General features: G+C 41.2%; 1 protein-coding gene across 1 annotated transcript in view; it reads right to left on the minus strand.

The window, feature by feature from the left end:
* The window catches only part of cacna1eb (calcium channel, voltage-dependent, R type, alpha 1E subunit b), a 219,205-nt gene that overhangs the window by 184,624 nt on the left and 11,431 nt on the right, over positions 1–23,150 (minus strand). The window contains exons 2-3 of the mRNA XM_060920316.1: positions 15,832–15,937; positions 14,847–14,986 (exon numbers count right to left, since the gene is read on the minus strand). Of these exons, the coding sequence (XP_060776299.1) occupies positions 14,847–14,986; positions 15,832–15,937 (246 nt within the window). The remainder of the gene's footprint in view (positions 1–14,846; positions 14,987–15,831; positions 15,938–23,150) is intronic.

The raw sequence follows: 23,150 nt of genomic DNA on the forward strand, positions 1-23,150 counted from the left end.
TGTTAAAATATAAACGCTTATTTATGTACAGTATAAGACATGGGATGTCATGCTAACGTCTGACTAATATCTTCAGACTCGCAGGCTGTCATGACTGTCAAAGATTGCACTGTTGGTCATTTCACAGGCTCGGCACAATCAATCACACTCTTTAGTGCTACTTAATGCTGAGACTTTTATGTATTTCGGCTGACTGTGAAACACTTACTCAGACATGCAAAAATGAGTCAGATCTCCAGCTTCAGCATGACCACAGAAAAGAAAGTCAGCTCTTTTGCTCAAATACAACTACAGACTTCACAGAAAATGAATGATATCATAACCATGTATTTACTGGACAAGAGCAGTGTTTATTAGGTTATGGGATGCATCACTGATGGACTGCTGAAGGCTGCAAAACTGCATTTAGTACTCTAGAACCCATAACCAAGACCGTTATAAAGGCTTAGTCCAATAGGAGTCAGTTGATATACAGGTGATGTTTGTCAAATCTGATTAAATTGTCATTGATTGTTCTTTCGTTATGGATCCGGAGCTGATCCCAGGAACACTGGGTGTGAGGATGGAATACACCTTGGATGAGACAGCAATCTACAGGAAGGCACAAGCCACACAGACACATTCACACCAAGGAGTAATTTAGTGTAGCGAATCCACCTATTGGCATGTGTTTGGGAGGTGGGAGGAAAATGAAGAACCTGGAGGAAACCCAAACACACACGGAACTTCACACAGAAAGTAACCTGAGCTCATGGTTGAACCAGAGGCCGTGGAGCTGTGAGGTGGCAACACTACTTGTTGTGCCACCATACATACAGTGTGTGTATATATATATATATATATATATATATATATATATATATATATATATATATATATATATATATTCTGATGATTTGCTCTACTTTGTATATCATGGACTTGAACAATTTGTTCACTGGCTATGAACAAAACAAGGGCAGGATATGATCCCCCCCATTTTTTTCATACAAACTTTGTTATAGATTTCTATTTTATGATAGACATCAGCTATCTTTTAGCAAAAATACAGCACCAACCAACAAATGAACACAAGAAGCACTGAACATCTCATCTCATTATCTCTAGCCGCTTTATCCTGTTCTACAGGGTCGCAGGCAAGCTGGAGCCTATCCCAGCTGACTACGGGCGAAAGGCGGGGTACACCCTGGACAAGTCGCCAGGTCATCACAGGGCTGACACATAGACACAGACAACCATTCACACTCACATTCACACCTACGGTCAATTTAGAGCCACCAGTTAACCTAACCTGCATGTCTTTGGACTGTGGGGGAAACCGGAGCACCCGGAGGAAACCCATGCGGACAACATGCAAACTCCACACAGAAAGGCCCTCGCTGGCCACGGGGCTCGAACCCGGACCTTCTTGCTGTGAGGCGACAGCGCTAACCACTACACCACCATGCCGCCCAGAGACCACTATTCAAATTAAAAAAGAAAACATAATGAAGGCTGCTGGGTTTTGGTGCAAAATGAAGAAGTGCGTGTGACAGTCAACGTGTCCAGAAGAACTGTGGCTGGTTCTGTAAGATGCTCAGTAAAACCTACAGCTCATTTCCTTATAAAACGGCTCTCACTATACCTGAGACTACTATTTTTTTTTTAAACCAAAGGGTCGTCTCACACCAAATATTGACTTTTTTTTCATTTATTATGGCTTACTGTTTACTGTTTATAATATATATATATATATATATATATATATATATATATATATATATATATATATTTTTTTTTTTTTTTTTTTTTAAGCCATTTTTGGTCTACACCATTTCTTTACATGTGCCTAAGACTTTTGCACAGGACTGTATATGATGTATATTCTATTTATTACATATAAAATTAAATGTAAATTAAGTCAGCCAGTTGCTTTGCGGCTTCGTCTGGATTTTCCTGTTTTCTCCAACTTCCAAAAAAACATGCCAGTAGGTCTTGAATAGTCCCAAGGTGTGAATGAGTGCCCTGTGATGGACTGGAGTCTAATCCAAGGTGTATTTACAATTCACTCCCAGAGTTCTTGGGATAGACTCCAGATCCACTGCCAATCGAACCAGGATAAAGCACTTACTGAAGAACAATCAGTATGGCAATCAGTAGATCAGGAATGAAAATTAAACACCATTTTCTCTTAGCTTCACTAGAACAATGCTCAAACTTTACTTGTGATTTAGATGTATCCAAAAGAGAACCATCATTTCAGTTCAGGAAACTCAGATCAGTAGTTTTTATTCACTCATCTGGCCGCAGACCAGGCTGGATGACCTTATGCGATCATTTGTCATCTGTCATCCATCGTCCTCTGTCCACAATTTACAGAAATCGTTACTCCTCCTACAGGATTGATCGAATTTCGATCAAACTCACATACAATGTTCCTCAGGTGGGTGTGCATAAAAGTTGTCAAGATGGTGGCACCACCTGTCATATTTATGATTTTATGGGCGTCTGAAATGTTTGGGTGACTCGTCACATTAAACTGCTGGGATGTTTTCACTGAAACTCACCCAGAAGACTCTAAAGACATATACCAACAAGAGTTGTTCACCAGATGGCACCATGGATGAGGCTACAGAGGGGTCACATTCAATTTCACAAAAATCACTACTCCTCCCTCCTATAGGAGTGATCAGATTTTGATCAAACTCATATGGAACGTTCCCCAGGTTGGTATGGATAAAAGTTGTCAAGATGGTGGTGCTACCTTTCACATTTACGATTTTATGGGCGTTTGAAAGTTTTGGATGACTCGTCACACCAAACGCTACTGTTTGTAAACTGCTGGGCTGTTTTCACTGAAACTCACCCAGAAGACTCTAAAGACATATTCCAACAAGAATTGTTCACAAGGTGGCGCCACCTACCATGGATGTGGCGACAGAGGGGTCACATGCAATTTCACAAAAATTACTCCTCCTACAGGATTGATCGGGTTACAAACTCACACACAACAACAGTGGCCAGTCTGAGCTACAGCCTCATTGAGGCTATTTTTATTATTATACAACTTTCTGTTGTAGAAAATGTCCGAATTGCATCATACGAAGGGTTTCCCACACTGTCGGACATACAGTAATATTCTTTAAATATCACATGACTGCCAAAGATACAGTATGTCTGTGTAGACTTTACCCACCTTTTAGCCCTTCCTTCACTGACATACTGTCATGCACCATATACTCTAAATTCAACCTTGCCTGAAAACCCAGCACACCTTTTAGTTTACCGAGGCAGCCTTGACTTATTTAATCAGCAGTCAACATTTTTAACCTTTTAAACTCTGAAACACGACTAATATAAAGCAGGAGAATGGCTTCAGACGCCCAGGGGGGAACACTAATCTCCAATAGGGGGCCACTTACACAAATCCAAGTGCTGCCAATAAAAGACCATTGTACAGAAATGATTATTAGCGTATATTAAATATAATCTTTCTCCACACGCATTCCCTTCAGACTTCAGCACAAAAGAATATCAAATTAGCTCTGTGCGTCTCTGCAGATTTGCTCGAGGCGATTCATTAATTCCAGATGAAATGACGGCCGCAAGCTGTGGTCCACTGGCCTTGTTTCTAGTCCCGGTGGACCGGAGTGACACATGTGTAGTTTTCTTTTAAGTCTGACTTACTTTTTTTTCTGTGTCGAAGGAGGCCGAACGTGTGATGGCTGAAAGTGTGTCAGCTGCATACAGGGGGGAAACTGGGTTACATTGCAAACAGGAGGGACTGTACTAGTAAGGGGCAAGCGTGATATAACAGATTAGAGCTCTAAAATTAGGGGAGAACTGGACACCTTTAGCATCCAGCTCAGAAGTCTGAACACTGCCAGTATTATACAGTAAAACTTTGGCCATGGTAAATAATGTACTGAGACTCTGAAGTGGCATGGTGGTTATTTTTTAATAAGGCATGGCCATGATTTATTATATCAAGGCCACAAGTTAATACATTGACACCATAACTTAATATGCTGTGGGAGGCTCATACTTAATACATGGCCTCCAGTTTATTAAGTGGTATGAACGAGTGAAAAAGTGTATTTGCTCTGAGAATTCACTTGAAATTAAGAGTATAAATCCATTTCACAACACCAGTGACTCCAATATGTCTTTATGCATCATTCCAAAATTGAAGTAAAGTGTAATATTATCAGTCATCTCCATGCTTAGGTTCCTGTCGCCATAATGCTCTAATTCTATTAATTTATTTGGGTCTCAATCAGTTAAAAATACAATAGTTGCCACAAAACAGGCTTGTAGTACTCGAGACCGACTCGTGCCCTAATTTTAAGGACTCGTGACTTGACTTGGACTTGAGCACTGATGACTCAGACTTGGACTCGGACTCGTGCATTAACTGCATTCGAGCTTGTAAATCGGAGACGAGGACTCGGATATTTTCTTTATTTTTGTAACATGCCATAATAATTTGTATTAAGATATTTATAGCTACATTAATTTTTATACTTATTTTGTGCAAGAGAATGCACATTCACCTGTTCATAGATCATGTTCAGGAGCAAACTAACGTTAATGGCGCTAAAATGCCTGGAGAGAACGCCCCAGGATTGTCTGCGTTGCTTATACAGACTTCTCGTGCAGTGGGAAAATGCACTGCTATGTGTTCCATATGTAGAAGAACTATCGATGAGACGACAGGGACAACAACCTCGAACTTCAATCGTCGTTTGGCAAGACTCCACCCAGAGAAGGAAGTGACACGCTATGTTCATTGCCCTGTTCTCCCCCTTTCTTTGCTCCATGTAGCTCCACGGTCGTTTTGAGCCATTTTGATGTTTTATTTACAGCTAGAAACAGAAGTAATTCTATTTGGAAAAAAAGATGAAAGACTCAGGATTACCACTATTCTTGACACAAAAGGGATTAAAACTAAAGAAATGGTTAAAAATCTTGGTGTTTTCATTGACAGCGAGCTAAACTTTGACAGTCACATGAAAGCAATCACTAAAACGGCATTTTATCACCTAAAAAACATTTCCAAACTAAGAGGACTTATGTCAAAACATGATCTGGAAAAACTAATACATGCCTTCAACTCTAATAGGGTTGATTACTGCAATGGCCTTTTCACAGGCCTGCCAAAAAAGACCATCAAACAACTTCAGCTGGTTCAAAATGCAGCGGCGAGGGTTCTCACACGAACAAAAAGAACAGAGCACATTACTCCAATTCTAAGGTCCCTTCACTGGCTTCCAGTAAGCTACAGAATTGACTTTAAAGCATTGCTGCTGGTGTACAAATCTCTAAATGGTACAGGGCCCAATTACCTCTCTGATATGTTGCAGCGGCCTAACCCAATCAGATCTACCAGATCGAAACAGAAAAATTTACTATTAAAGCCTGTTGTTAAAACAAAGTGTGGTGAAGCAGCTTTTAGCTACTATGCAGTACAGCTATGGAACCAACTGCCAGAGGACATCAAAAATGCTCCTGCTGTTGGCAGCTTCAAATCTAGGTTAAAGACCAAGCTGTTTTCAGATGCTTTCTGTTAAATAATTAATATTTTTACATTTTTTATAATCTTTTTCTCTGCATGTTTTAAATTTATTTTAACTTTATTCTATTTTATTCTGCTAGGTTTTTTTTTTCTCTTTCTCTTTCTTTTTCTCCTTTTTCTTTTTGGCATTTTAATATTTTATTTCTACTATTGTTTAATTCTTATTATTTTCTTTTAATTCTTTTAATTCTTTTAATTAATTATTTTAGAATAAAGATAAAATTATTTTATGTAATTTTATTTCTCTATTGTTTACTGTTTTTGTTTTTACTTCTGTAAAGCATATTGAACTGCCATTGTGTATGAAATGTGCTATATAAATAAACTTGCCTTGCCTTGCCTTCCCTTGTTGATAGCAGGGTTTGCGTGCTGAGCGATGAACTAGCTAGTGTTAACCCTCTCTCATGTTATTTGCCCTGTTGATAGTGGGCAGGGCTTACTGAGCGATGAAAAAGCTTTTTATCTATAACCTGTTAACTAAAATGGTGCAGTTGAGCAGTAATGTTAGTCCAACACAGTAGCAGAGACGCTTTCACAAATGCTGTGTTCACACTTATACCGGTACGAAAGTGGTATAACTGTATCGATACAAAGTATACCGGTACAGTTTAGTGCATCTGTCCACACTAGCGAGAAATGTTTGCGGTTTTCTTTCATGGTAGTTGAAATGCGCGTGCGCGAAATGTTTCCGTGGTTACCGAGTAACTTCCTTCCGAGAATATGGCGGATGAAACAACGTGTGTGTGCTTTTTGTTGTCAGTGTACAGTCTGTATTTCTGGTGGTCATTTATTCAGTTGAATCGTATAAAACATGCGAGGCAGTTCTCCCCCCTCGCTTTCTCCCTCTTCCCTTCTCTTCCCCTCCCTTTCTCTCCCTTTTCCCCTCTTCCTCCTTTCTTCCTCCCTCTTTCTTCCTCCCTCCCTCTCTCCCTTTCTCCCCCTTTCTTTGCTCCATGTAGCTCCACGGTCGTTTTGAGCCATTTTGACGTTTTATTTACAGCTGGAAAGCACGGGCGTATTGTATCGTATGAATAACCCGGAAGACGTAGGAATGGTTCATTGCGTATGCGCATTATGTTTGTATCGATACAGAGCTGCTTCATCTGTCCACACTACAGCGAAGCGCTACTGTACCAATACTGTACCGGTACGAAACCCATACATTTGTGGGTTTCGTACCGATACAGTTATACCGCTGCAGTACCGGTATAGTTGCTAGTGTGGACAGGTGTTGCGGTACGAAAGTAGTTTCATATTGGTACAAAATCCCTAGTGTGGACAGGGTAATAAAGGCAGCAACAGCCACCGTCAAATGGTGCGGTTGGAGTCTTGTTCTCAGACTCGACTCAAAATTTTCTTTAATGACTTGGACTTGAACACTGGGGACTTGAGACTGGACTCAGACTCGAGGTTTAGTGACTCGACTACACCGCTGCCACAAAATAGACCTGAAATAGATCATGAGATATATAATGTATTATTTCACAGCCTTAATTTCGTAATTTATGTCCACACGGTCTTATTAAAAATAAATCTTATCAGTCTTGTGTATAGTTATCATCCGTTTCTTGAGGTAATTAAGTTTAAGAAGAGAGTTTTACATTTTCATTCTGCTATAAAAAAAATAACAACACCAATTAGGATGAAACCTACAAAAAAAACAACAACCCTGAGTTGACATGAAGTGTATTTTATAGTAGGTTGTATGCACAAATTAATAAATCATACCTATTTAGTTAATATTTCAAGGCCATAAGCTTAAAGTGATGTTACACATCATTTTCCATGGCAACAAGATACCAAACCTGTGGGAATGAATTGCATAACATGAGGCTTAATGGCTGAAAAAAAAAAAAGTCAATCCCACCACTTTGGTGGGGGTTTGGGTTGGGTTCATACCAAGCTAGTTAGATAACAAGGTATTTGATTTTTTTTACAAAGAATTACAAGACTTTAGGGCACTGTTCATGTGGTTACATAAGCCCTGAATGACAAGTGATATAAACTTACATAAGCATTATTCCAAAAGCTGTCAGCTGTAATGCTGGTTTTGTTCGAACATTGTAACATCATGAGATGTGAGGTCATGTGGTCAGATATATTTGTTGGCAGGTGGAAGTTTCCAAAAAAAGAAAGACATAAATAGTCATAATGCGTCTGATCTAATAATAAAAAGCAGCTTTTGCCGAGTTTCTTGTCTTCTTCACATTTAACAGTTATTCCATGAAATTGAGTCGTACATGAGCTGATAGCTGACGAGGCGCGTAGCGCTGAGTTGTCTATAAGCCATGTATGACGAGATTGAGTGGAATAACTGTTTTGTTCCATCCACATTCACTGGATTTTGAGAACCAGAGCATTTTTATTTTTTGATAAATTAAAAACTTCATACAAAATGTCCGACAAAATCATTTCCGCTTAGAATGTAAACAAACCGGCAAAATGACAGGAGCAATTTGTGAAAAAATGCTATAATAATAATTCTTGAAAAATAAAACAGCTACCATCAAATATTTTTATTCCTTTTTTTTCAGAGTTTTGTTTTCGAGTAGTTTTTCTTTCGTCCTCGGTTGGTTCAGCAACACGCTCCGCCATTTTGCTCTTCTCTACTTACGGTATATGAGCTGATAGCCTTGTAGTAGAGTAGCCGATCAGAGTGGACGATTGCTCATATCCAGTGAATGTGGATAGAATAAAAATGTTAGTCAAAGGATGGACATAAAATAATATTGTTATGGCGCTTTCAGAATTGACTGACATTAGAATGTCATGACGACTAATTGCACACTATGGTCATGGTGATTTCACGTCAAACATCAAACCCATCAAACTCACTATAATATCAATAAACTCAGAGAAAATTCACACAACTTTGCTGTTATGTTGTCGTCATGGTGACATTGTCATGTCTTCCCCCCCCAAAAAAAAAAATATTTAAACATTTTAGACAGGTCAGATTCATTATATGCAAGTCAAACAGGTTATTTATATTCCCAGACTGGAAAACAATGTGACTGTAATATGTGCCACTTATATGCCATTTCTACTTCAACACCTTTAAACTAGTGTGGGAGCAGAGCAGCTTCTGAAGCCAATATCTTGGCTGAGTTTCCTTTCATCTCATCTGCTGACTGGCTGACGTCATAAGACCTTTGCCAAAATTCTGTTTGGAAGGATGAAGCCTCTCATTCTCATCAGCACGGGAAAGCTCTGAAAGCCTCAGTAAGGATGATTTCAGGACTATATTCCACAAAAAATGGGTCATTAAAATGAAAATTTGTCTTCCGTAAATGAAATGGAGATGAAATAAAACTCCTGCACAAATTATATCTATCAAAAGTGCTGTCACTTCAACTGTGGATCAAGGAATTTAAACATCATCAGGCTATCCATTCTGGTCTTATAGAAATAATCACATTTTAAACACTAATGTCATGATACAGTCTGACATAAATCACATTTCCTTGCCCATTCGTTTAAGCTTTTGTATACTGTGACAGCTATACATGAACAAAAGGAGCAATTTATACAACAGTTTCACTCGACTTCAAGCAATGGGGGCTAAAATAAAGACTTCAAATGGAAAGCTCACATTATCTTTTCCATGAGCAGTTAACTTAAGAAATATTTGATTCATAATTAACAAATGACAAATTTCTCCATCTCATTTTATAAAGTTTAACTTAAATCCATGTATAAAAAAACCCCCAACTTTCTAACCTGGAATCACTGCAGTGTTTGGAATGCTGCAAAACCTACGCATAACAATGCCCCCGCTAAGAAACTCAGCAACAGCTGACAGTGTTACTCACTGCCACTTTCTAACTGATAAGCGAAAGATGGCCTTAAGGGAAGGACCGCATGGAGAAACCCTTGAATAATAATAAAACTCAAGAAGATCGGAAGTATTTCCAATGCATGACAGGAACTAACAACATGTCCACCAACTGGAAGAGCATTTTCACACACACAAGCAGAACCTTTCCATCCTTTTGGTAAACAGCGATTTTACCACCAAGTGTCCACCTATCACAATCTGTAGCTTGTATATTTATCTTCTTTACAGGATGAAAAATAAACTTCCAATAGTTGTCTGATATTATACTAAACAGTTGGTTGGATATCATGACAAACTGACTAGTTAACCAGGTATTTGTATTTAGAAATTATTAGGACACTTTACCTTAGGGCACGATGAGCTGGCCTAGTGGTTAGCATGTCTGTCTCCCGACTGGAAGACTGCAGGTTCTACTCACGGTCAAGTCATACCAAAGACCATCATAAAAATTGTACATACTACCATCTGGCAAGACACACTGCAATACAGATGTGAGTGGAGAGTCAAATTCTTGCAGTTACCAGAAGACTAGCCCCCCACTGTAACCCTAGCTGTATACGTGAGAGGCCGAGAGCTATGGAAGCAGAGATTGGTGCTGCCCAATGGGCCTCAAGAGACTGGTTAGTACTGGGATGGGAGACTGCCTGGGAAGACCAGGTCTTGGCACAGGAGGGACTTTGACTTGACCCTAGGGCAGTGTACATGCAGCTACATGACACTTACATAATGCCTTAATGATACAAACTTTTATAAAGGCTTATTGCGAAAGCTCTTAGCTGCAATAAGGATTGGTTTTGCCAATTTTGAGGTCCATGTTCATGTATCACATTCCACATTAGTCAAGCTACTGTGTATTGCAGCAACTTTACACAAGAGAAAGGAAGGCAAGAAGCTATGGAGCATTTTATATAAAGAATGGAACTATTTGATGAAAATATGACTCAAATAAGCTGCAGTGGCTCTTGACCATATAATGTGGGGGGCAGGAAAACATTAATAACAACACAGCCTCAAACAAAATGAAGTCAGGATGCTCTCATGCTTGACTTTTCCTATGGGGTACAATCTAGTGAAATTTTAGAGTGACTATACACTACTGTTCAAAAGTTTGGGGTCACTTTGAAATGTCTTTATTTTTGAAAGAAAAGCACTGTTCTTTTCAATGAAGATCACTTTAAACTAATCAGAAATCCACTCTATACATTGCTAATGTGGTAAATGACTATTCTAGCTGCAAATGTCTGGTTTTTGGTGCAATATCTCCATAGGTGTATAGAGGCCCATTTCCAGCAACTCTCACTCCAGTGTTCTAATGGTACAATGTGTTTGCTCATTGCCTCAGAAGGCTAATGGATGATTAGAAAACCCTTGTACAATCATGTTAGCACAGCTGAAAACAGTTTAGCTCTTTAGAGAAGCTATAAAACTGACCTTCCTTTGAGCAGATTGAGTTTCTGGAGCATCACATTTGTGGGGTCGATTAAATGCTCAAAATGGCCAGAAAAATGTCTTGACTATATTTTCTATTCATTTTACAACTTATGGTGGTAAATAAAAGTGTGACTTTTCATGGAAAACACAAAATTGTCTGGGTGACCCCAAACTTTTGAACGGTAGTGTATATTACACAACCCTGAGCTGGCCTAGTGGTTAGCATGTCTGCCCCTTGACTGGGAGATCGTGAGTTCTACTCATGGTCATGTCATACCAAAGACCATCATAAAAATGGTACCTACTGCCATCTGGTGATGCGCTGCAATACAGATGTGAGTAGGGAGTCAAACTCTCATGGTTACCAGAGGACCAGCCCCCCACTCTAACCCTAGCTATATACTAAGTGAGAGGCTGAGGGCTATAGAAATGGAGATCAGTGACACCCAATGCGCCTCAAGAGACTGGTTAGTACTGGGACGGGAGACTGCCTGGAAAGACCAGGTCCTGATGCAGGAGGGACTTTGATATAATACACAGTTATGAGGCGACAGTACCTGGTCATCCAGTGTGTAGTTTTAGATGTATATTTTTTCGACTGTGTCCAAAATTTCCATTCCAACTACATCTTGAAAACCACAGACGAGACCATCAATGATGGCGTAGCTCATTCCAGCCCCGTCTAGTCCAGAAGGAACGGTCTAAAGTGGGTCATCTTGCACAATAAATGTTGCAAGCTATATCCACTATATACAATCTATATATAGAAGCGATATCCACCCTAGGAATACCGACCTATTTGCCAGAAAGAATCCAAAACAGCGAGGAGTTGACAAGAAGAAGTGATTTTTGTTGAACTGCTCATTAAGGCTTAATTAGTCCATAACTTCATTAATAATTGTAATTAAGCAAATCTGGGTAGAAGTTATATGCACCCTAGGTCCTCCTACCTTCATGCCAGAAAGAATCAAAGTTGGTGAAGAATTGAGGGAGAAGAAGGAAACTGCTCGTTAGGGATTGATTAATTACTCCATATCTTCATTATTAATTGTAATTATGAAAATTTGGGTCGAAGCTATCTATCATATATGCACCCCAGGCAGACCCACCTTCCTGCCAAAAAGAATAAAAATTGGTGAAGAATTGAGAGAGAAGAAGTGATTTTCATGAAATGTGGACAATGATGGACAGACGACAGACAACACATGATGGCATAAACTCATCACCTGTCGGCCGGATGAGCTAATAATAAGAATAATGATCGGAACTAGCTTTTTCTCAGCCCTTGTACGGGAAACAATGTCACTGTGATGTGCATGCATTTCTGATGTCCAGACATTGTCCAATCCATAATCCCCCATTTCCTCTGATTGTGCCTTTGATTGTGCAAATGGATTAGATTTTAATTCTGATGATCTTCTATCAAACAAGATCTTCATGGATGTATAGTATTTTAAACTAGCCCAATCTGGCAACCCTGTCGTTAATCGCCCTGTCACTGAAAATGAAGGTAGAGGTAGCTTGTAACCATGGAACCGTCTGTGCTCCTCCAGATGATCAATGAAAAATAATACGACTTCGAGCAGGTCGGATTCATTCTTCCTTCTGTACAGCCCCATGTATTTTAAAATCCTTCTGTGCATACTCATAGCAGTATAATCTACCGTGTTCAATAACAGCAGAATCTCACCATGTCTCAACCCAAGCATGAAATAGAACTTGATTAAATCATGTAAATGAGCCATATTACCCAGTTTATTCTCCAAACACCTCATTCACACCATCATTTCAAGCATGAGTTTAATATTATCACGTTATAATATGAAAAGTTTCATATTTTAACAACAGGAAACCTAATTATCATGTTATAACGTGAACATGTATTGTTATAATGTGAAAAATATACTGTTATAATAATAAACATTTTATGTTATTATGCAATACTGATTTGTTTTTTTTTCTGGTGTGGCAGCAATACGCTTCCATACTATGGAGCTAAAATGGGCAACTTGCGCAACTTCTTGAAAGACGAGCAAATCAATAGAATATTGATCACTCAAAAGAGGTAGTTAGCATTTCAATGGAATTTAAAATGTATAGATTTGTGAACAATGCCGGGGTGGCCCTATATTTAGCCGGGACCATCCCCGGCCCAAACCATCAATGGTGGCCTGCTTGGAGCATGGGGAAAATAATTTTCACTAATTTTGGTCACTGATCTTATTCTTGCATTAATCATCAATTCAACGGCACTCTGCATTTTCACATGGCAGCCCAGACGCCGACAGCATCGCAGCAGATTAAATAGGCGCTACCAAATAAGGAAATTCTCCCCTCCCCTCTATTGCAGTTTGTTTGGTCCAAGACTCCTTCTCTGTATTGCGGGGAACTTAAACAACATTGGCGCGAAACAGCGCGCGTCAGTGATGGAGGGCAGAAAGAGGCCAGGTGGAACCGAAAGGGAGAAGCTTAAAAAAAGGAAGGAGGTGGCAGCAAAATGTGCCAAATTGACAGATATGTTCTCAAGACCAGCTGGTAGGTTACGAAAGATATGGAGTATGATAACCCTGTTTGTCGATTTTATCAGTCTATGCTAGGCCTATAATGTGTCGATAGTTTGCGATGTCAATTCAGCTTTTTGATGTCATGTGAAATCTCGCAATTTACACGGTATAGATGTGGTGTATGTCTTAATTCTAAGAAGAACCGGACATTGCTTTACATCCCAGTTATTAACAATTTTAGATGAACAGGTCCCAAATGTGCTGTTGCGCGTTATTTCCTCATCCAGCCTATTTCATCTCGCTGTCACACCGTGCATTTCCACAGGCGTGCACACATTGTGGTTATGAACACATAGGCCTAGAAGTCATATTTGATGTTAAATAATTGTTGTTAAATATATAACTTAGAAGAGGTGTATGCGTATGCCAATATTCTAAGCAGAATCGAACACTTGCTTTAGCCTGCATTTTATTTAACCATTTCTGAGTTGCCTAATGCGCCCTCACGCTTTATCTGCCGGTTGCTGAGTACCCAGCATTGTTGATTTGCCATTATTTTCGAGGCGTATGCGGCATGTAATGCACAAGCATTGGTTCAAATGCACGCGAGAACCTATATTGTTAAAGTGAAGTGAAGTTTACCTGAATTTAAACCAAATAAAAAGCATTGTGAAAGAACAGTTATTTGTTTTATCTTTTTTAATGTACTCAAATTCCTCCTCCATTTCAAAGTGGCCTGAATGTGAATTAAACTCCCGGACTGAAAACAGGGCCCACTCCGGCCCTGTTTGTGAATGAGGACTTTATAAAGATTAGCATTTGTTGATTGGCTGATATACTGTATGTACAGAGGTGGGCTCTGCTCCACTCCCTCCTCAGATGGGCAAACCACCACTGCAAATAAGGTTCTGTTTTTGGTGTTAGAGTGGAAAGACGTTTCCATAGTCAAGAACATATCCTCCACATTTTCACAGCTAGACCTACATGCACAGGTAGCACCTTTCAGAAACATTGATCAGACCAAAATAAAGAACTGACAAGATTATCCAAGAAGCATTTTGGTAAGGATCCAGTCTTACTCAGAGCTCCAGCAGCTTGTTTTGTCACATAGCTACCAGCAAGTCAGTTTGATGATTCCACTTTTATATAAGCCTGATTGAAAAAGAAGAGAGGGTTGTGATGTCGGTGTGAAAGTATGCAGTCTAAATGCTTGCATTTATCAGCAGAGAACAAAGCTCTGAACAAGCCGTGGGAACATGAACATGAACATAGGCTTGGTATGAACTTTTTAATAATAATAATAATAATCAGTGATTGCTGGTTGTGATAGATGGGAAGGCTAAAATTTGAAAATATAATATCAATCAATAGACAATGAAACTGTAAGCATTTAACAATGCATCAATGGATGCATTGGCAGGGGTGGAGTTTAGTGCTTATAAAGCATTTATACCAGCCGCCCTGGATAATAACCATGAATAAAAGAAATTCCTTTCAAGGTGAGAGAAACATCACTTACCCACTTAGCACAACAACAAAGTCCATGACGTTCCAGCCATTTCTCAGGTATGAGCCCTTGTGGAAAACAAACCCAAGAGCTAGCAGCTTGATGCCAGCTTCGAAACAGAAGATCCCAATAAAATAGGGCTCTGTCTTCTCCTGTTGGAGTGCGAACACATAGAAAGGAACTAAATGAGTCCATATGCATGCCATTCAAGAAAAAGGTCCACAAGATTTAATTTACTTCTTTCTATTCAACCTTAATTCTCCATACAGTGCTCTCAGATTATTTAGCTAGGAGATAGGGTTTTTCTTTTTGTATAACAGAGTGGTGTCTAGACGGTAGGTGAGCTTGTTTCAACCTTTATATTTTATTTCAATGCCTTGATTAAGTCAGAAAAGGAGAGGAAACTAGCGCTGCGTCGTTACCATGGTTAAGCGAAGAGCAGGGATACAGGGATGAGTGAGAGGTGAGATAAAGACATGCAGCACTTTGTTTCCTGTTACTGCTCAACCCCCCCCCCCCCCCCCAAAAAAAATCAGCCTTTGCTATTAATATGACATTTCTCATTATGTTGACGAGTGCTACATGCATCGATTTGCAGTATCAGCCCATGAATCACACATACACACCGAGCGCAAGGGCTGTGGGCGTTGCAGATATGACGTGTGATTGTATATTAAGTGAACACATCCTCCACTTTCTCATTGTGGAAAGATCATCATGATCACGGCGCAACTCTTATCTCACCTGGAGATTCAGACTTAAAAGCTCTTTAGCGTAGAAACATGGATCTGATAACATGCCATCAAATGACTCAGTATTGTTTAACAACACTTATACTTTTTTTTTTTTACTGCAATGTTAAAAAAGTATACAGAAAATTCCCCAGTGTTCATGCAATGCTTATAGTGCTTGCATAAGTCCAGGAGGTATAGTTGTTAAAAAAACAAACAAACAAACAAACAAACAAACAAACAAACAAACAAACAAACAAACTCACCAGTCTTTTGGCCATGGGCGTCTTATCCTCACCGGGAAGATGCTGCTCCAGAGCCAGAACAACACAGTTGGCGATGATAGTAGCCAGGATCATGTATTCAAATGGAGTAACAGTAAGGTTAAGGTGTATATAAATCTCTCATAAGATGGAGGACAATCATTAAATGAAAAATAAATAAATTGCATATTAATCTTATCATATCACTGACATGCGATCATCAATGATGTTCAAAATTATGCAATTATTTAGTTTAAAATTGGTTCACTGACATGTTGTTAACAGTTTCCTACATTACCCACAATGCCATTTGACTACCATCTAATAGTGACGCCAACAGCATTTACCCCTTGCTTCATCTCTAACTAAAGAGAGCGATGCAACAGTGATTTAGTCCTGTAGTCTATCCAGTTCTCTCATTTGCACTTCTGTACACTCTGCTCAAACAGATCAGCTTTCAAAGCTTCAGCTTTCATGCTAATACCACCAACACCTTCACCCTCATCATCTTGTTGAATGCCAACGAGACGAGACGAGCCTCTGCTGTAAATGTACACAACCACGTCCTATAACTGCACTGCATTCTGGGATGTCCACTATTTTTATGATGGATTTCTCATTAATATGATGTTGAATGTCACTGGAAAATAGTGAGTTAGAACAAAATCAAATCAAATCAAGTTTATTTGTATAGCGCTTTTAACAATAAACATTGTCGCAAAGCAGCTTTACAGAATTTGAACGACTTAAAACATGAGCTAATTTTATCCCTAATCTATCCCCAATGAGCAAGCCTGTGGCGATGGTGGCAAGGAAAAACTCCCTCAGACGACATGAGGAAGAAACCTCGACAGGAACCAGACTCAAAAGGGAACCCATCCTCATTTGGGCAACAACAGACAGCCTGACTATAATATTAACAGTTTTAACAGGTATAACCCTCAACTGTCCTCATAGGGCCGTCCTTCACAAGAGCGGTGCGATAAAACTCCGACCAGACACAGGGCACCAGAATGGATCAAGCAGGTCCGAGGGGCAGAAGAGGCTAGCATCTCAATCCCAGGATCAACAATGTAACAAAAGCTCTTGCTCTTTTGTTTATAGGAGTGTGGCAGTGGGGGTGTGATTGAACGTCGGCTGTGGGTGGCGAGGAGTCATGTAGAACCGGCAGGTATAACACGTGATGATTCGCACCTGTATCTAATCACCGGCAATCCAATAATGTGTGTTTTTATTGTCTGCTTTCTGAGAAGCTGGTGAGCAGAGAGAGAGAAGCAGCACATTGCCATGTGTGTGCGCACATGTGTGAAGCATTAAAGATAGCTGAGAAGCTCATATAATAATAATAAACCCAGCCCAAGTTGTCGCAAGCCTGTCTCCCAGTACCTCATTTTCCCACGAACCACAAGAGTGATACACTGGTGGAAAAACCCTGGAAATTGAGGAAGAAGTGCCGTTATGGAGTCCTTGCCCATCACTGAAATCATCGAGACCCTTGCTGGCATCCATTGATACCAATTTAAGGCCTCTGTCGAGCTGTACACAGAGCAGGAGCAGCATTCCCAGGGTCTGCTCCAAGCATAGATGGAAGAATGGCAGGTGCTCCAGAGCCTGGTGCAGCTAACGAGGACTCAGCAGCAGCAGCCCCAGTGGCTGAAGCAGGCTTGCGCCATCTCATGCTCACAAAGATGAGTCTGCATGATGGTCCTGAGGCCTTCGTTGAGCCCTTTGAGCATGCCGCGGAGGCTTGCACTTGGCTGACCACGCAGTGGGTGGTCCGCCCACTGCTGCTACTGATGGGGGGAGCCCAGCTTGCAAAAGGTCAGCGGCACCTTGGAACAGCACCGTCAGTGTTTCCGCTTGTTGATGTTCAGTGAGCTCAGTCACCTGTTTGCCTTTGCCCAGCAGCTCCCCCATGCCTGTCAAAGGTGTCTGCTGGCTAAGGAGAGTGATGCCAATGATGTCACTGACCTAGTGGTATTGGAGTAGTTTGTCATTTGGCTGCTGGAGGGGATGACAGAATGGGTCCAGTGCCACCATCCAACATTTGGCAATCCAGTTGGCAGATGACCATGTTATAGCGTTTCCTGAGACAGGCAGTCACCCTAACCCTCCTCTCTCTCTCTCTCTCTCTCTCTCTCTCTCTCTCTCACACACACACACACACACACACACACACACACACACACACACACACACACACACTCTCCCTCTCTCCCTCTCTCTCTCTCTCTCTCTGTCTTTCCCCATCTTCTCCCTTCTCTGCCCCGATCCTGGCACTATGAAAGTGGAGGCCAATTCCCTCAAAATCAGTTCCCTGAACCTGTGTTTCTCCCCACTGTTTCTTACCCCATTCATCTTTCTTTCCAGGGTCTCCATTAACTCCCTCTCTGTCTGCACATTTGGAATCAGCCATGCCTCCCAAAATCGGGATAAAGTTCGGGCAGATCTGCAGGTATGGCAGGAAAACCAGTTGATTCCAGGATCAGCATTCCTTTCCAGCACTGGAATCCTAATCCAGATTCCTGATGCACCTCAAGCCTCTCCTGATCGAGCAAGAATGTACCATGTGTCAGGCTTTGGTGAACTCGGGGTAAAATCAGACCACAGTTCAACAAAGCCAAATTCAATGCAGAACACTGGGAAATGCATAATTGGTGAAGTTGAGGCATGAACACAGGGATCTTCACGAGTATCCACTGGTGCCGGTCACTATTCAATTTATGGGAGAAAAGCATAATGTTTAGATGGCAGTTAGTCTTCACCTCACCCATCCACTAATTCTGGGAACAAATTGGCCAGGGTTTCAAGTACCGGTAAAGCATATATTTGTGGATGGTTCCTGCATTAGTGAGATTTGGGGGGATTCTAGTTTAGGACAGCATGGCGGTGCAATGGTTAGCACTGTTGCCTCACAGCAAGAAGGTTCTGGGTTTGAGGGGTTTGAGCCCAGTGGCCAATGGGCCAGATTTCCTACCTATACTTTTCCATTATTAAAGACTGATGCAGGACACTCAAACTAAAGAGGAAATGACCCAGTTATTGGCCCTGAAAAGCTGTTGGGAACTTTTGCTCCATGTGGCTCATCATAATCCCCTGGAAGGGCATTAAGGACAGGATAAAACACTAAACTGTCTTATGGCCTATTTCCATCAGCTGGACACTTGCAATGATGTTCACAGGTAGTGTGCGGCATGTCATGAATGTCAAATGGTGAATCTGTCAGCCACCCCAAAAGTGCAATTGCACCCTTTACCATTGATCAAGATCCTCTTTGAAAGAATTATTATAGATCTCATCAGGCCATTAGATAGTAATGCACAAAGGCATCACTTTGTATTAGTCTTAGTGAATTACACAATGCAATATCTGGAAGCAGTGTCCCTGTGCAACATTTCTGCATGCAGTGCTGCTGAAGCACTCTTTTGTGTTATCTCCTGACTCTGGATCCTGAAAAAGATCCTGAGTGATCAAGGCAAAATGTCCATGTCACTCATACTGCATGAACTGTTTGAATTACTAGGGATTAAATTGATTAGTACCAGAGTGTACCATTTACAAATGGATGGGCTGGTCAAACAATTTAATAAGATGCTTAAAGTTCATAAGTTTGTGTGCAGGGATGTGAGAAATTGGGATAGATGGCTGGAACCCCTCTTATTTGCAGTACAAGCAGTCCTGCAAGTCTCTATAGGGTTCTCCCCATTTGAATTATTGTATGGTCGCCAGCCATGTAATGTCTTGTATGTCATTATGGAAAATTGAGAGGGACCTTCTGAAAGTAAAAATGAAATTCAGTATGTTCTTGACCTGAGAGTAAAACTCCACAGACTGAGTCACTTAACCCAGGAGAATTTGCTTCAGGTACAAGAACAGCAATCCCAACTGTATAATAGTGAGGCTCAACTATGGGAATTTGCTCCAGGAGATAAAGTGCATGTTTTACTTCCACATAGAGTTCTAAATTACTCACAAAGTGGCAAGGACCCTTTGAGGTCACATGGCAAATCAGATACATCAAATATGATGTCAGTTGAACAGATTGAGGTGAGGAACTTCAATTATACCACTTCAATCTCCTGAAATAATGGAGAGAGGACATTCCTGTGCCTCTGGTGATGGTGGTTCCCAAGAGGGATGAGGGAGGACCTGGGACTGGAGGTAAGTCTAAAAAGTGCAGCCCAGTTCATCCCTTTGGCAATCCCCTGTGGAGACCACTTCTCCCCGTTCCAGAGAGAACAGGTTGCCAGGTTGCAGGAATTTTCTGATGTGTTTTTGTTTCTACCTAGTCACACTAACATGATAGAGCACCACATTGAGACTCCTCCAGGAGTGGTGGTATGCAGCCACCCATATCGTTTACCTGAACACAAATAAAGATTGTTTGGGATGAATTCAAGGCAATGTTCAACATGGGGGTAATCAAGGAGTCCCATAGCAATTGGAGAAGCCCGATGGTCTTGGTGACCAAGATCGACAGGTTAGTCGGTTTCTGTTTGGATTTTAGAAAAGTCAGCATGGCATCTAAATTTGACACATATCCGATGCCTCGCACTGGTGAACTGCTTGATTGGTTAGGTGTGGCTTGCTTTTATTTGACACTGGATTTGACTAAGGGATATTGGCAGATTCCCTTGACTCCAATATCCCAAGAAAAAAGTGGCACTTTGTTTACAGCACTTTGCCACCCTTCCATTTGGGTTGTTTGGAGCCCAAGCTACATTTCAATGTCTCATTGACAGAATCATCCACCCACACAGTGCATATGCTGTTGCTTACTTAGATGACATAATCATTTACAGTAATGATTGTCAGTAGCATTTACAACATCTGAGGGCTTTCCTGAGATCATTTAAACAAGTGGGAGTCACAGCAAACCCAAAGAAGTGTGCAACTGAGTGGGTGGAAATATGGTATCTGGACTTCCACTTGGGTCATATGCAGGTGCATCCCCAAATTGATGAATGCAGTGACTAGGGTCTACTCAAGACCCAAGACAAAAAAGGAGGTGAGTCAGTTCCTGGGGCTGGCTGGCTATTATAGAAGGTTTGTACCTAATTTTCAGAGATCACCAGCCTGCTGACTGACCTCACTAAAAAAGGGACACCAGTAAATGGAGCCGTGCGAATGGGCTTTCTGCCAAGTCAAGTTTATTTTTATAGTGCTTTTAACAATAGACATTGTCGCAAAACAGCTTTACAGAATTTTAGTGACTTTAAACATGAGCTAATTTTATCCCTAGTCTATCCCTAGTCTATCTCCAGTGAGCAAGCCTGTGGCGATGGTGGCAAGGAAAAACTCCCTCAGACGACATGAGGTAAAGGGGGTCTTGTGTGGTGGCCTGCTGCTGCATTCATTGTCATTTCTCTCCCTTTTGTCTCCCTTTTGGGTGGAGTCACTAATGCTTGGGTGCTTGTTCATGTGCGCAACCAGCAGTTCATTAAATATTAAACTCATGAATTACATGGATAACTGTTGTGTTAAACTGAAATTAAATGAAGTGCCTGTTTGAGCAAACCGACAAGACAGATTGCTTCAGGATGGATTTTGTCAGTTACTTTCTTTTTCCCGTGGGGTCAACTGTGTAGGAAAATGTGGGCTGCGATAGTGAGGTAAGAAAGAGAGTGCAGGCAGGGTGGAGCAGTTGGAGAAGGATTTCGGGAGTCATTTGTGATAGGAAAGTCCCAGCAAAAGTGAAAGGTAAGATGTATAAGACAGTAGTGAGACCAGCTTTAATGTATGGATTGGAGACTGTACCCTTAACGAAGAGACAGGAGGCAAAGTTGGAGGTGGTGGAGTTGAGGATGTTAAGCTTTGTGATGGGAGTGACGAGGTTGGACAGGATAAGGAACAAGCACATCAGAGGGACAGCACACGTAGAGAGCTTGGGAATTAAGCTAAGAGAGATGAGACTGAGATGGTATGGGCACATCCTGAGAAGAGATGCAGAGCATGTGGGAAGGAGAATGTTGAGGATGGAGCTGCCAGGCACACGAAAACAAGGAAGGCCAAAGAGGAGATGCATGGATGTGGTGAGAGAGGACATGAAAGTGGCAGGTGTGGTAGAGAAGGATGCGGAAGACAGGGAGCAATGGAGACGAAAGATCCGCTGTGGTGACCCCTAATTGGGAGCGGCCAAAAAAAGAAGAAGACTTTCTTTTTCCCCTGTGTTTATTTAATCTTTATTCCTGTACTGACATTTGTGTGTTGCCTCAGCTAGCTAAGCCTTAAGACAGCTAACAGGCTAACTGCTGTCTCATTTATTATATCAAGGACAAAAAAAAAGAACAAACAAACAACAACAGCAACACACATTTCTTTGAGGCTTTGTTGTCATTTTGTTTTTACAGTTTGTTGTTGATTTGTGAGTTTTACTGAAGAAACATTCAAGCGAGTGATATTTTTGTTCCATTATAGCACCATATGTGAGCAGCGTTTATGAAGCCATGCTGGATAATTCACCGGAAATCCATCAGCAGTGACAGTATGGAAAACGGCTTCCTCGAGCAGCGTTACATTCATCGCTCGGGAAGTCTGCCGTACTGCTGTCTGCTGCCAGATTCTCAATCCAGCATCTTGTTGACCTGTGAAATGGACTTGCACAACTTCTTCAAGTTGGACCAGGGAGGAGCACCCTGTGCTCAGCTGCAAGCTCTCAGTGTAAGTACAACATGATCAAGAAGAAATGTCTGGTCATCAAATGGGTGGTCCTCAGCCTCCAGTACTACCTGCTGGGACACCCTTTCACTCTATGTTCCGACATGCTCCACTGGCTCCACTGCATGAAGGAGACCAGCACATGGATCATTCGGTACTGTCTGGTGCTTCAGCTCTTTAAGTTCAAGGTGTTCCACAGGCTGGGGGCACAGATGGTGGTGGTGGCTTCCCTCTCCTGCCAAGGGGCAAATCAGCTGCAGGCCAGACGGCTCCCCAGCCTGAGTCAAGCAGTAGAGGTATGTGGCAGCAGGGGCATGATCCCCCCTGCTGCTGTGGGTGGAGATGAGTCAGGTAGGATCAACAGGTAACACATGATGAGCCTCACCTGTGTCTAATCACTGCCAATCACTTTCCACACAACCACTAAATTTTCAGAGGAATAACAAAAATACAGCACCAACCAAAAAGTTATTGCCAGAATCACATCACAAATATTTCATTACAAATGCATTTCGTGTAGTTTAGGGCAGAGTTTTCCACCTGATTCACCTGAAATACACCTGATTCACCCCAAAAGCTAGACCGTACAAAAAAAAAAAAAAAACCCTCCTAAATTCAAGGGAATCTAATGCTAATCTGTGATTCTCATAATCATTTCCATTAGC

This window comes from Neoarius graeffei, chromosome 1, assembly GCF_027579695.1.
Source record: "Neoarius graeffei isolate fNeoGra1 chromosome 1, fNeoGra1.pri, whole genome shotgun sequence".
Taxonomy (NCBI): Eukaryota; Metazoa; Chordata; class Actinopteri; order Siluriformes; family Ariidae; genus Neoarius; species Neoarius graeffei.